The sequence below is a fragment of the Antechinus flavipes genome, chromosome 3, assembly GCF_016432865.1.
Source record: "Antechinus flavipes isolate AdamAnt ecotype Samford, QLD, Australia chromosome 3, AdamAnt_v2, whole genome shotgun sequence".
NCBI classification, from domain to species: domain Eukaryota; kingdom Metazoa; phylum Chordata; class Mammalia; order Dasyuromorphia; family Dasyuridae; genus Antechinus; species Antechinus flavipes.
In genome coordinates, this window is record NC_067400.1 from 361,371,296 (window position 1) to 361,386,770 (window position 15,475).

A 15,475-nucleotide genomic window follows, 5' to 3' on the forward strand; every position below is an offset into this window, starting at 1 on the left:
CTGGGAAAAGACAACAAGATATTGGGCAGAAACTTATATAAAGCTATATACTATGGTACATCTAAGTTGTCAGAGAAATGCTAACTAGGATCCCATGACTTAAAAATCGCTAAGGAAAGTTGGCTTAAGCTCTCAAGATGAAATTCTAACATATCAAGAAAAACAATTCCAATGAGGGAGAAGTTGCTAGAGACATAGATATACACAGAAAAACTTGATTGACACAGTTTTAAAATATATTTTTAGAAGATGCAAAGGCAGTTAAGGAGGAACAAAAGAAAAAAAAACAAAGTGGCATGGTCCTATAATATGAGCAAGACTGACATTCAAAATAAACTAATATTGGTAATGAATGCTAAGGATAACCAAAAAGAGTTTTACTAAAAGAAGGTCAAAGAAAAACAAGCATAACATTGCTCAAGATAGTTAGGATGATGATAATAAATAATGAAGGAAAGGTATCAATTCTTATTTTGACTTTTTTTTTTTTTTGCACTACCAAGAATGATCTTTAGATTGGATAATTTGGAATAAAAATGATCAATAGGTAATATAGGACAAAAGTAACATATGAGTCAATACATTCATACTACAGGTAGTTTTCACAAAGTTCTTGCAAACTTTTAAACTTTATTAACTTGATTGATAGGTAAAATAAGATGGTTACTATAAACTGCATTCTATGGCTAGCAGATGTGAAGTCCATGTCCACTAGTCAAAAAAGTCATGAGAAAGTATTTTGTCATACTGAAATGTTAAAAGTTTATAGTTTTTAAAGCTGCACAATATTAATGAAGACCATTCTCATTTTCCAAAGTACAGACCTCAAATCTTCTTCATCTCCCATTTCCACTCCAGCTTCCCTGAGTAGAGCGAGAGCCTCACGATATTCTAGTCTCAAGGTTGGCTCCAAAAACTTGAAAGGCTCACATGGAAACTGTTTGTTTACTGTCTGAATCTCAGTTTGAAACCTATAAAGAGAAAATATTTTTGGGGTTTTTAGAAATGCTTATACGAACATTAATTTTTCCCCCACAAGATGCCACTGTTGCCATATACAAAATCATAATTTGAATCAGAGTACAGACTAAGAATGTTATGGACAGAAAGTTATTTAACATAAAACATTTAAATACTTTATGTTAAATATTTAATGGAATTTCTCACACTTAATCATTGGTTATCACTTTAGCAAAAACTTTATACAATTAAGATTTCTTTATGACCAACAGTGGCTCTTTTCAGAGAAAAAGAGTGTTTCATTCTACTCAATAAAACTGGTATATCAACAATAAAGCAAATATTTAAAAAAATCAGAAAGTTCTACTATGTCCTAAGTATTACCAGCTGGAAAAAATAATTAAGAAATTTAAAACATGAATTTTTAAAAATACATTTATTATGGAGCATTATCTTTTCTTGAAAAGTATAAAACCTTATTCATTCTTTCATTATGAGCATCTACAAAGGATATATAAACATTACACGATCTCTTAATAGATTACTACAAATTTCACAGAAACACAGATGCTTAGCGCCAAATGACTAGTCTCAATAATCAAATTCTTCAATATTAAATTCAAAGTATGAATGTTATATTAAAAGACAGCGATTGGCCACCAAAAATAAGTCAGCTGGCTAATGTAGATTACCTGATCTTTCAATTTAAAATTTGGACACAGAAATCTAAAAATAATGTATGATAACCAAATCAGGCCTTTATTTTAAATGTCCACTATAAGTCAATGAATGTTTGCTTATTATTTTTAATTTGTAAAAGTGGCTCTTTAATTGTGGCCTGATTCAAACCTGGTTTATTGAGGGGAAAAGATACCAAAGCTAACTGCCCCCATCCAAAAAAATACTCATATGTATGAAGAATCAATTCTACAATTTCAGAATACAAATTTGTGACTTGCAAAAGTAAAAAAAAAAATTAAATTTAAAAAGTCTGTTCAATAAAAGGCCTCTTAATTATAGCTGGAAAAAAGGACATTAATGGTAGTACTGAACTCTAAAAGACTTAAAAAGAGAATGTGTTGAGTATTTTGCTAGGCTGGGAGAAAAGCAGTAGGACTCGAGATCATTTTACAATAAGGCAATGCAGAAGACTGCTGGAAAATATCTGTGCCTATGCTAAGGGAATACCTATCCCAGATCAATAATTCATTTCTGAGTCCTTGAAATTACTTGCCTGGCTCTCCTGAGAATAGAGACATAAAAACTCATTAACAATTTTGTTGCCTCCTCCCATTCTTACAAGTCCCTTGCACTTGGATATGAAGGAAAAGAAGGGGAAAGAATTAATTTAGAGATGAAGGACTTTGCAATGAGATAGCTATCTATAATCCCATTTTGGATGCAGGTAGCCCTCAGGGTAGGTAAATGAATTGGAATATACCTTCCTTGAAGCATCAGCATCAGGGTTTATCTCACACAGTCTTCCCCACAATGCAAACCACTGCTGGTAATAATGCTGGGGGGCAGGGAGGGAGGACAGACCAGCTATGCTTAGGCTTTGTCTATGGTTAATGAAAATGATAATAAGACTTATTCAGAGTTTTATATGAGAAAGATTTGGAGGCAAAAGTGAGGCCTATATTCAGATTAATATGGTCTTTAGTATGGCCCTCTTCATTGATTATATTTAACTATTTAACTATCAAATCTTCATTTATACTATTTGATAATGATAGCTGACATATCTCTTATGCAACAGACTTTCCTTTTTGAAGTATGAGTAATTAAGGAGGTATAGAGAATTATAAAATACTTCTTACCTTTCTTGAAGTCCTTTAAATATCTGTACCAATGTGTCAGCAATTTCATCTACTACTTCATGGTAATGGTAATTAAAAGCCATTTCAATGTCCAAACCAACAAACTCTGTCAGATGCCTATGTGTATTAGAATCTTCAGCTCTGAATACTGTAAAGTTAAATAAGGATTACACTATAAATGCTGCTCCAAAAATTGAGGAAAACAATACACTTTTAAAAATCTATTTTGTCCCATTTGTGCCACTCAAGTGAGACTGTTTTCACAGAATTATAGTTGGAAGAGGCTAGGACATGCTATCTACTTTGACTTCCCTTTGGATTGTAAGTTTATTACAAACTTATAAGAAAACTAATTCAATAAAAGTTGATTTATCTAGCCTACCATAAGCTAGAAATCTGGATATGATCAATGAACATTAGTACAAAAATAAATGATGTTCATAATGACTCAAAGACAGGGTAAGACCTTGAAGTGTCTTCTAAAGCACAAAAATATATTAAAGTTTGTTTGGTAGTTTTAAACATATTTACAAAATTTAAATTTTTGTGTAAATTAATAATTTAAATATGGACCATAGAATATGATAAACTGTAACCATGATGACTAAGAGTAAATATATTCTATCTGGGGAGAGGTCTAATTGCTTCCACCAAAGCTTTAACCTACTTAGGGGCTTACCTCTGAAGCAATGATTTTACCTAACAGAAAAACACAGGGCTTCCAGAGAAACATTTGCCCATATTTACTCAAAGGGGGAGACAACTCACCACCTGAACATAAAACCCTGTTGTACCAATTAGATTGAGATCCTCTCTCTACACCTGGATTGCATGCTTACCTGATCTTCAACATCAACAACAAATACCATCTTTACTTCCCAAATGACTCTTTCTAACTTTCCTAACTTAAGCACCTCTCTCTGTACCTTACAACTTATAGCTATTATTCAGAGAAGTGGTTCTCAAAATTTAGCCTGATGAACCTTTTTAGGAATCTCTGAGGTCAATAATATTTATTTAATACTAAGATACTTTAATTTCTAATATGGTAAATATCAACATACATGACCCACACAAAATAAAAAAATACCTGAGAACTCTGATTACTGATGATCATTAACTAGAGTTTAAGTTCCTCAATGATCAGGTATTAATATCTTAATTAAATTTTACTGTAATTAGCAGAATGTAGGTCCATATAGCCTATGCATTTAACATTTACTGATTGGTTCATTCAGAAATTAGTTTCTAATAGTTCTATAATTTACAAATAACAAAATACCTTTTTTGGGGGGGAATGGGGAGTTATGGGAGATTTTTGCTACCCCCCCCCCCCATAATTAAGTTTTTTTAGGAAAGCAAATATTTCTTTTTCTAAAATATTCATTTATTTTTTAATAATAGCTTTTATTTTTCAAAGTACACGCACAGATAGCTTTCAATATTCACCCTTGCAAAACCTTGTGTTCCAAATTTTTCTCCCTCTCCTCATTATTCCCTTTCCCTAGACAGCAAGTAATTCAATATAGATTAAACATGTGAAAGCAAGTATATCTTTCTTTCTTTTTTTGCTGAGGCAATCAGAGTTAAGTGACTTGCCCAGGATCCCACAGCTAGGAAGTGTTAAGTGTCTGAAGCCAAATTTAAACTCAGGTCCTCTTGACTTCAGGGCTGGTGCTCTATCCACTGCCTCACCTAGCTGCCCAAGAAAGAAAATATTTTTAAGCAATTAAAATTATAATCAGTCTATAATAATTTCTGAAAGACTATATAATCCAAGCTATACTTAAATAAGAGTTCTATCCTACAATGTATCTGACAAATAGCCATCTGGTCTTTGCCTTAAAACATCTAGTGAGGGGAAATCTTATTCTTCTGAGAAGTACCTATTTTAGTTAGCTCTATTTCTCTTATATTATGCCTATCCCTTTGTAATTTCCTAACTCTTTTTGGTAGTTCTGTCCTCTGAGGACAAAACATAACAAATATAATCCTTCCATATGAGAATCCTTTAAATATTTAAAAGATAACAAGGATGTTTTCTTCATGTTTTCTTTTCTTTAGCTTAAACATTCCTGGTCTTTTTAACTAACTCTTGTAAATACAATCCCGAGGCCTCGGACAGTCTGATCTTTGGCTAAACATTCTCTAGTTTATTAACACTATTCCCAGAGTGTAGTCACATTTCCTCAGTAGACTGTGAACCTGAGAGCACAAACACTTAATGCTTACTGACCTATATTGGAACCTGGTAAACTGAAGTGTAGTAGCTTCTCAAAATAATATTTCAGCAATTATCATTTCTAATGTAGTAGTAGTAGCAGACAATTTATAGATAGGATTCACACTACCTGCCTATCTTTAGCCTATAAAACTTTTTGTTTAATATAGAGTCCTAATCAGGACTCTTAACATCCAAAGCATATTATTACTTTGGTTAAACACATCTCTAAATTATAAAGTTTTTTTTTTTTTTTTTTTTTTTGGGGGGGGGGGAGAGGAGAGCTTCCAGTTGTTTCAATTGTATCCAATTCTTATGAGGCCATTTGAGATTTTCTTGGCAAAGATACTAGAGTAGTTTGACATTTCATTCTTTAGCTCATTTTACAGATGAGAAACTGAGGTCCACAGTTAAACTTGCCCAATGTCATGAAGTTATTAAGACAGAATAAGTGTCTAAAGTCAGATTTGAACTCTAGAAGATGAGTGTACTTGACTCCAGGCTTGGTACTTTATACACTGTGCCATGTAACTACCTCAAAACTATAAAAATACATACAATGCTAACCAAGTAAAATCAAGCTGGTCAAAATTTTACCTGGTCCAATACAGAAGACCTTTTCAAAATCGGCACAAATGCACATCTGTTTATATAGCTGTGGAGACTGCGCCAGGTATGCATTGCTTTTAAAATATGATACAGTAAATACATTGGCTCCTCCTTCACTGGCAGCTGAAAAGTACAATATTCATATAGTAAATAATAAATTATTACCAAACTAAGGAATTATATGTAGCCTCAAAAGAAAAACAATTACATTTTTAATTATTAACCTTTAAAATGTAAAAGAAAAATTTTACAGATCCATGTGAAAATCAGGATTTGTTTTTAATCTAAGGCAATCATTTAAGCAAACATCTAAAAAGCATGATTAAAGTATTAAAGCACGAGAATTTTATTGAGATTTCCTGGTTTGCTATATTAAGTAATTTTCTGAAATAGTATCTACTTAAACAAATAAGATGGATACAACACCAGTTCTGAAAGAAACTCAAGGAATGAAAATAGTTCTTAATGCAATTAACTTGTTGCTTTGTGGATCATACAGTATTGCTTCACTACTTTATATAAAGCCTCTTAAAATAAGGGGAATGAGTTGAATTTGGTGAAAACACATTGGTATAGTTTGATGACAAAGAATATTATGGAGAATAGGTTTCACAAAAACATAACATAAAAATGAAATAATATTAAGTTTGCATTTATAATGTTTTTTAAGGCTTCAAATAACCTCACAAATATCATCTCATTTTTATTATCACAAATGAACCTTGTGAGGTAGGTGTTACTGTCCCCATTTTACAGAGAGGAAATAGAGGCAGTTAGAGTATAAATGTTTGCCCAGGGTACCCATAATTTATTAAATGTCTCAAGATAGGTTTGAACTCAAGTATTCCTGACTCCAGGTCTAGCACTCTATCCACTATACAACCTCAACTTTGGGTATTGCGATTTCAATTTTGGAATTTTAGAGAAGTACCTGATATGATTTTGGGGGTTTGGATTTCTACAAACCCTTTGTGAATTAGAGTTTCACGGAAAAGGGAGCAGATACCAGACTGGAGACGGAAGATTGCCTGACTAGTTGATGTCTGTAAGAGAAGTAAATAATGAATTTTAAAACAATTTAATGGTTAAATTGTATTTTGTCTGTTAAATTGATAAAATAAGATTAAAGCTAAAAGAAATCATTACTGGGCAAATCAAAGTATAAGAGGTTTTAGGAAAGTAATAAAATTTTCAACAATTAATAAAAGATCCACTGGCAATTAGTGTGTTGAATTTAGAAGCACACAAAGGCTTCTATTTTAAGGAAAGGGAGAAAATGTTAACTCAATAAGTAGGATGTACTATTTACCTATGCGTTACTTAGTAAATAGCTAGCCCAGGAAGAATGGATTTTTAGAAATTTTTTTTAAGAAATAAAAACTTTTACTTTGGAAAAATTACATTTTCTTCCTTCATTTAAAAGTTTTCATATATTATATTAAAAACAAAATCACCAGAATATTATCATCCCATCTATTACAAGCATAGCTATTCATAATTTTGCAGTCAAGGCAAAAGGGAAACTGTTTTGCTTCCAAGTAGTTTTGCATACTTAAAGAAAAAAAAAAGTGAAGATGATAAAAAAGTAATTGTTAGCTGTACTCTACCAAACTTAAAAAAAAAAAAAAAAGAACAAAAACATTTAATCTTCCCTTCCTTTTTTGCTCTTCTTTTCTTACTTATGTCTCTATGCTGAAATGGACATTAATTCACTCAGCTGATGGAATCAGGGTGAAAGAGGTCAATGCTTTCTAGATTAGAACTTGTGTATGTTTTTGGCTCAAGTAGTTTAAATGTGCGAGTTTCACAGCAAAAAACTTGCTAGGACTAATGAGAGTGAATTTTCTTAGTCTACCTTAAGGTTTTAGACACACATTTGACCACCAATCCAACCGGACCAGTTGGATTGTGAATGGGGTGTAGCAGCAAACCTGGAAAAATTTTAATCTTCTGTGATCTCATTAGAAAGAACTCAAGAATTGCCTCATTTATAACACTAAACTTATATCTTCCAAATGCTTTTCAAACACTGTTAATGAAGAAGGGCTATACTGCAGTTTTCCTACCTTTCAATAGAAATATGCTACTAATGCTACAATTTTTTGTAACCATTTAAAATTGAATGTACATGTGTTAATTCACATTCTAAAGATATGCTTAAAATGCACTTATTAATAATTTTTCACACAAATGAGGAACAATTTGAAAAGATTTGCGTCATTCATCACAGTGTTTACTTGTTCATTTTGAAGGTACATGCATTTTCAGTTTGAGACAAGAAACTTGTGGTTTTCACTTTATATGTGGTTTTGTGACATTCTTTTTATCCAATCAAAACAAACTGCATAACCTTGAATTCAAAAAGCCCAGTAACCCATTTAAAACAAAAGGCTGGTTTCACCTTCACTGAAAAAGAAACATTTTTATCAAAACCTAAGATACCAAAAACTTAAGATATGAAAAATTTGTGGGAATTTTACTGCCACACTTTCTTTTATTTAATTAACATACATAAATTCATTTTGGCTTCTTGCCAAATAGAAGATGAACTAAAGATCATGGTACAATGGAAATCACACTATATTTGGAGCCAGAAGACTTGAGTTGGAGTCATCCCACAAGCTGTATAATCTTGGACAAGTCATTTCATTTTTGTGGGATTAAGTTTCCTTATCTGTATAGTAAACTTTAAAGTCCCTTTTTACCTATCCTGTGATTCTAATAAGTTAGTTATGATTCCTCTTAGTTTTGAGATTTCATCAATTGTGTTTCCATAAAACCAACAGTCTGCAAAAATTATGAGTTAAAAGTAATAATGGGAATGTCAGAGAAACTTCTTCCTGCTTTTCTTTAGTTATATAGTGGTTAGACTATTCTACTTTCTGTCAGATATTTAAAAGATGAAGAAAATCTTGTGACAGATTTTGAGGATTTTCAATGCTCTCCTAGATGTTATGGGCTAAAGTGACAACTGCTTTTATTCTCCATGACTTGAGTTCCATTGCCATTTAGAAATTACTATCTTCTTTAAATTGCCTAGATTCTACAGCCCCTTCATGGTCAAGGTTGTTGGTCACTCCCATGAAGGAGGAAAGAGGAGGTACTTCAACTACTGTCACCAACTCTATTTCCCTGGCTTGGGAATTCACTGGCATTATGGGATAGAAAATAACCAAATCTAGTGGAACTTGAGGCCCCTTCATCAAACAGTATACCTAGCTGTATTATTATTTCATTGTCCCCATGCTTGAAAGCAGTCCATCTTAAGCACTGTACTGGATATGGATAAAAGAGTGAGAAGGTAGTCCCAGATGCAAATTGTCAAGCATTAGTGATCTCCTTCAAAGTGGATCTCCCTAAATGTTATCACCATTGACCTGGCTCTCTGTTCTAAACTAGTGACTTCCAGATATAACTAATCCTAAAGCAGGCAAATTCCCCCTTCTATTTTTTAATCCTTGAAATTCAGAGTTATTGCTTGTTGAAACCAAAATCTTTCCCAATACTTTCTTTTTCAGCTCACCTTCACCAAATCCGTCTTGGACCCTGACCCTATTCTTTAGATTCCCTGTCTCATTGTTAATAAGATCCTTTCTTTCTTAAATATCTTTGTCTCATATTCTTTCTATTTTCCTATACTCAGGAAAATCTGGCTTTTCCCCAAAAGATATTATCCTTTGCCAATTTCTCTAGTATCTATGGAGAAGAGACAGCATATTTTTTTAAGGTACCATAGGGCTAAGCATCTTAATTTCTTTTTTGGTTTTCATTTAGTATTTTTTCCCCACTTACATGTAAAAAACAATTATCAACATTCATCTTTAAAACTTTGAGTTCCAAATGCTACCCTTCTTCCCTCCCAAGTACCACTCATTGAAAAGGCAAACAATTATATAGGTTATACATTGTGTAGTCATCTAAAACATTTCCATGTTGTGAAAGAAAACACAGACCCCACCCCCCAATACCACTCAAAAAAAAAAAATAAAGAGGGAGAGGAGTGAGGGAGAGAGAAAGAGAGAGCGAGAAGGAGGGGGAGGGAGAGAAGAGAAACAGAAAGAGAGAGAACAAAGGAGGAAGGAAAGGAGAGAGAATAAATGAATGAATATGTTTCAATCTGTATTTAGATACTATGAATTCCTTCCCTGGGGATGCATAGCATCTTTCATTATTACACCTTCAGAATTGTCTTGGATCACTGTATTGCAAATACTTTGTTCACAATACATTTCACCTTATATTGGCTTATGTAAGTTTTCCCAGGTTTTTCTGAGAGTATTTTCCTTATCACTTCTTATAGCATAATTGTATTCTATCATAATCACACACCCCAATTTGTTTAGCTATTTCCCAAATGATGGATATCCCCTCAATTTCAAATTCTTTGCCACTAGAAAAAAGCTACTACAAATATTTTTGTACATGTAGAACCTTTCCCTTTTTGTTTTTATCTTTTCTGGGATATAGACCTAATAATGGTATTGATAGACCAAAGGGTATATGCATGGTTTTACAGCCCTTACATAGTTCCAAATTGCTCTACAGAATGACTGAATCAGTTTATAACTCCACGAACAATGTATTAATGTCTCATTTCCCCTCACATCTCCTTCTCCATTTTCTTTTCTGTTCTATAAACCAATCTAATAGGTGAAACAGTACTTCAGTATTGTTTTATTTTGCATTTCTCTAATCAAGTGTGACAGCATTTTTTCATATGGCTATAGTTTTGATTACTTCATCTGAAAATTTCATATCTTTTGATCATTTATTAAGTAGGGAAATGACTATTTTTAGAAACTTGACTCATTTCTCTATATGTTTAAGAACAGAGACCTTTATCAGAGAAACTTACTGCTTAACTATTACTAAGTGAATGAGCATCTTTTTTATAGCCACTTCCAAACTTTCGCCCTTTGTCACTTTCTACCAACTATAAAGGCAAATAAGGCAGCTTCTTCCTTCAAAGGTTACTCTCTTCTCTATATAACACTGTCAGAATCAATGTTAATTGTCTACTGGCCTCTAAGTCATTATTTTCCTCCTTTTTTCAAGGAGTTCATTACTTGGCTTAAAAGTTTTCTTAGTTTTCTTATTTATCTCACCTTTGCTTTCATATTCAGGAAACTTGATATATCATATACTGAATTTCTGAACACTATGGTCTTTCCATCAACTTTTTCATTTTATGTAGTCTACAACTTTGTTCTACATCAAACACTAATAGTGACTAATAATGACCAGATATCACCATTACCTACAATTCTACTTCCCACCTCCTAAATTCTGAAATTTTCCCATCTTATCACAATCTCCTATATTTTCATATTTCAACTGGCCTCAATGCTATTTAAAAACATCCTTTAGTCTCTTCTTATCCAGGTTAATTTTCCCTGCCTCGCACTTACGTTTCCCTTTATAGTTTTGTCCCTGTATTAAACAATTTAATAGACTGTTGCCCAGTTTGTTCTTCCCACTGTTCATGCTCATCAATCCCCAACACTGAGTCTCACCACCCACTGCTTTCTAGGATCTTAATGCAGAGCTGAATGCTAGAAGATGTAATAAAACAGAATGCCAGATAGGTCCACTGCAAATTCATTATTTAGTACTACATGGAAATTTTCTTATTCTTTCTTGGTTTGATTTCTTTTTATCATGTTTTTCACAATAGACCCTTCAAACCTTAGTAATCTTCACTATTGTTGAAACACAGTCCCCTTCAAATAATATTGTATGTCACTATTTATCTGTTATATTCTCCTAGCATGATGTGAAGCACTAGATGGAAAGAATGCTTTCATTTCTTGTCTTTGCATACTCAATGGTATAATATCTATCTACATGTAAATATTTATTGAATTGAATTTCTCTTAAAAATTAATTGGATATTCAAAATATTATAAACTCTGAAAAAGAGAAATGTTAGTCAAAAAAAGTTCAAAGGAAGTGTAAAGAAAAGTGTATAGAGACGAATGAAAGTGAGGTTTAGGAATGGAGAAATAGAAAAACAACTATTCACTCACTATGTATAAAATAGATAACATTGCGACATTCCACTAGTTAAAAGTTTAGATGCTCACCCTAATTGCTTAAAGAAAATGTCAGAAAAATTTAATAGCATGAGATAATTAATATTACAAAGAAAAAATTTGCCTTTACGTTTCACCTAAAGCAAAGTCATGTTCTTGCTTGTAAAAAGGACTGATGGGAAAGAAAACAAATAAGGTACAAGCTAAATGTGCAAAGGTAGGTTGGTGGCATGACCTTTGCTTAAAAATATTATATTTTTAAAATAGTTTTTAATGTTTTAGATAGAAAATCTCAAAAGCCAGAGAACAAAAATATGATTCTTTTTGCAGAAGCATTTTTCCCATTATAAGTGACAAACAATTGATTTTTTTCCCCGTAATAGTTGGAGAATGTGATGGTTAAAATAACAAAATAATGCAATTTCATACTATAGTATAAAATAAGTTTGTTTAAAAAAAATGTTCTTAAGCAAAGTGTTTTTAAAAAATTTGTCATTTTATCATGCTGCTAAGAAGCCAGAATCTGATCTTTATTTTTATTTGGCAAACTGAAGCATAATTACTTTAGATACCTAATTTTACACACACACACACACACACACACACACACACACACACACACACACACTTCAACTTTTTACCAAATATAAAGGCAAATAAATTTATAATTGTATAGCTACAATTATATATTAAATTTACAGACTCAATTTCACGCATCTACATAAAGTTCAACTTTTTACTAAACAAAGGCATACAAAAAAGGGTACTTATTCATTGCACAAAAAGTATCATGTTTAAAAAAAGACTTTAGGAAATGAATTTCCAGTTACTATCCCATCACAAAATAGAAAATAAATTAGAGATTTTAACAAGATTTAAAAATTTCTGAATGTTATAAGGTTAAAAAATGCACTTTTAACTTAACTAAATTAGAAATATATTCCTTAAAGCTTAAGAGGGAGAGTTTTATATTAAGCAATGAGTATGTTTCGAAGGTGAAGAATACAAGGGGAAGCAGTGAATGAGTTTTCTCTACTTTTTAGGAGGTTAGACAGGTTGTTTTTTTACTTCAAATATCCCCTTTCTCTGAATTTGCTCTGTAAAATACCTGCCATTGCTTATAGACAAGAAACAATTTTTCTATTTTACAACAAATTTTCTAAAATACTTGTCTTTTTCTTTCACTAGCAATTTATTAAAATAATTATTAATGATATTGGTATTCTGAATGAATCACAGACAAATCTGAAGAAAAATGAAGGAAAGTATTTGCTATTCAGTATAATGCATTTCCCCAAGGACCTCTGAAAGAATTTGAAAATGTAAAAAAAGAGTAAATCAGAAGACTTTACAAAAGCTCTAAAATAAGACAGGAAAATGAAACTAATTTTAATCTTTATTACCCAGACTCTAGTTCTACTAAAATCACTGTACTTCCCACAACCCTTTACTTTTATGTTGAGTGAAGCTTGTTGTTCGAAAAAATATTTATAGTTTGCCATCTTAACCATACCTATTAAAGCTTTTGCTTGGTAAGGTCACACAAAACTTCCTGTCAGTTTAGAGCTAAATGCTGAATTAGATGCTATATTGTTTGAAGTTATAAGGCATAAATAAAGGAGGTGGAAGAGGAGCAAAAAAAGCAGTTTTGAATTAATATCTGAAATGTGTTACATGATGCTATTAAAGATCAAAGTAAAAGGGAAATCCTTTTTGGATATCAAGGTACCAAGAACCTGAGATATTTTTATAAACTAAGGCTATCTTATCAGAAAAGTGTTCCAAGTGTTTTTTTTTTGTTTGTTTGTTTTGTTTTGTTTTTGCTATTATGTCATTGTAAAAGAGAAGTCACATAAAATAATCCAGAAAGGTATATGCTACAACATTCCAACAAATGCCTAATTCTAAAGAATGAAAGGAAAACAGTAGATTATAGATAGAAGTATAGGACCATTATATAAATGTATGCTGATACACAAGTTTTTTTTTCTGGCATCATTAAACACAACTTCTATTGGTTGAGTTGGTTTCTAGGATCAAGTCTCACCTGTTTCATCAATCCTTCCTCAGCTACTCTAATCCATAACTATCTTTCCCTTTCCTCTTAATATCTGTAACACTTCTCCATGCAATAAAATTTGCCACTTGATTACATGCTGGCTTACATAATTCTCAATTGCTGCATGAATTTACATTTTATATACTCCACAAAGCCACAAGTTTTTTGAAAGTGGGGACACTATCTTTTGTATCTTCTCCAAATGTTTAGAATATTATGAGGCATATTTCTAAAATATATAGATAATGGACTCAAATTTAAGAATTCAAACCATTCTCCAACTGATAAATGGTCAAAGGATATAAACAGACAATTTTCATATGAAGATACGAAACCATCTCTAGTCATATAAAAAGATGGTCTAAATCCCTATTGATCAAAGAAATGCAAATTAAGACAACTATGAGGTACCACTACATACCTCTCAGATTGGCTAAGATGACAGAGATAATGACGAATGTTGGAGGGGATGTAGGAAAACTGGGACATTAATTAATAAATGTAAACTGATCCAAGAATATTATGAGTTATATAATAATCACTCTACATAGACGCATGTTGACTAAATAAGACTGCTCCCAGAATGTGAAAACCTATTTCTTTCTCCATATGGCCCACATGGTCCCATGTCATTCTGCAACGGCTCCAGTTCTGAAGTTAAGAAGGTACATTCAATTTATTTGCCTTAGGTTCAACACTTCTTCCTTTTTCCTCTCCCCATTTCTACATGCTTGGAGGAAGAAAAGTATATCAATCTGGAATCTTCTAAGTAGAAACGTCCCATGGTGGCTTTGGACACATGAACTAGATGTGTTCTATGAAATTTGCAGAGCAAAAGATAAACACAGTGGCACAAAATCTATCTTAATATTTTCCCCAGGTTAGTCTTATGTCAGTGCACTGAAGATGAGAGCCAAGAAGGAAGAAAAGTTAAGGATAGAGGAAACAGATAATATCAAAAATTTTCAATTGAGGAAGATCTTCAATCAGAATCATATACTTCCTAGATTTTCCAGAATTTCAAGATTCTAGAAAATAGTGGTAACTCAAGTCAAAAATAGCCTTACTAATTAATTACAAAATATTCAACTTTCCAAGTCAATGCTTATAAAGACTAGTTGATGTTTAACTCATCAGTGGTTTAATGATATGTACTGAAAAGATATTAATATGTAAAAATGTTTACCTCAAAAAAGTGAATTACATAATATGTAGAGCCTTGAAGTATAAACAAAGAAAAGAATGAACAAAGCACAGTATATGGTTCCCAAAGCAAGAATACATGAAAGCTGGGTTTGGATTTTTTCAAAGTGAAAAACTGGTCACACGATTACTCTTTTTTCATAAATGGTAAAATGGAAAAGAACAAAGCAAGAGACAAAAGCCAAATAGGAGCAAAATCTAAGTGTAAGAGCAAATATGAAGGAAAGGAAAATAATTAGGAAGGATTTTTAAAGATTAAAAAAAAACAACAACAACAGATAGAATAAATGATGAAACACATTAACAAATTCAAAAAGGAGGAAGATGTGGTTAGGCTATTAAGAAAGAAAGATGACACTGGTTTTACTGTAGTGATGAAACCACTGAACTTTTCACTTGCAAACCAAAGCACAATCTGAAGGGGAAAAGAATACCAATGAGAATACTGCAAAAAACCACTCGAATCAACTACTTATACACCACATTAAATTACTGAGTCCATTATTTCATAGCTTAGTCAATATCAAAATAATTTTTAGCATTAATTTAGAATTTGTCCACTTTAAAACTG

At 32.0% G+C, this 15,475-nt stretch overlaps 1 protein-coding gene across 1 annotated transcript in view; it reads right to left on the bottom strand.

Annotated features, from left to right (window-relative positions):
- The window catches only part of DARS1 (aspartyl-tRNA synthetase 1), a 75,791-nt gene that overhangs the window by 9,570 nt on the left and 50,746 nt on the right, over positions 1 to 15,475 (bottom strand). Inside the window, exons 8-11 of the mRNA XM_051985804.1 lie at positions 6,542 to 6,653; positions 5,599 to 5,733; positions 2,781 to 2,928; positions 825 to 971 (exon numbers count right to left, since the gene is read on the bottom strand). Coding sequence (XP_051841764.1) covers positions 825 to 971; positions 2,781 to 2,928; positions 5,599 to 5,733; positions 6,542 to 6,653 — 542 coding nt within the window. The remainder of the gene's footprint in view (positions 1 to 824; positions 972 to 2,780; positions 2,929 to 5,598; positions 5,734 to 6,541; positions 6,654 to 15,475) is intronic.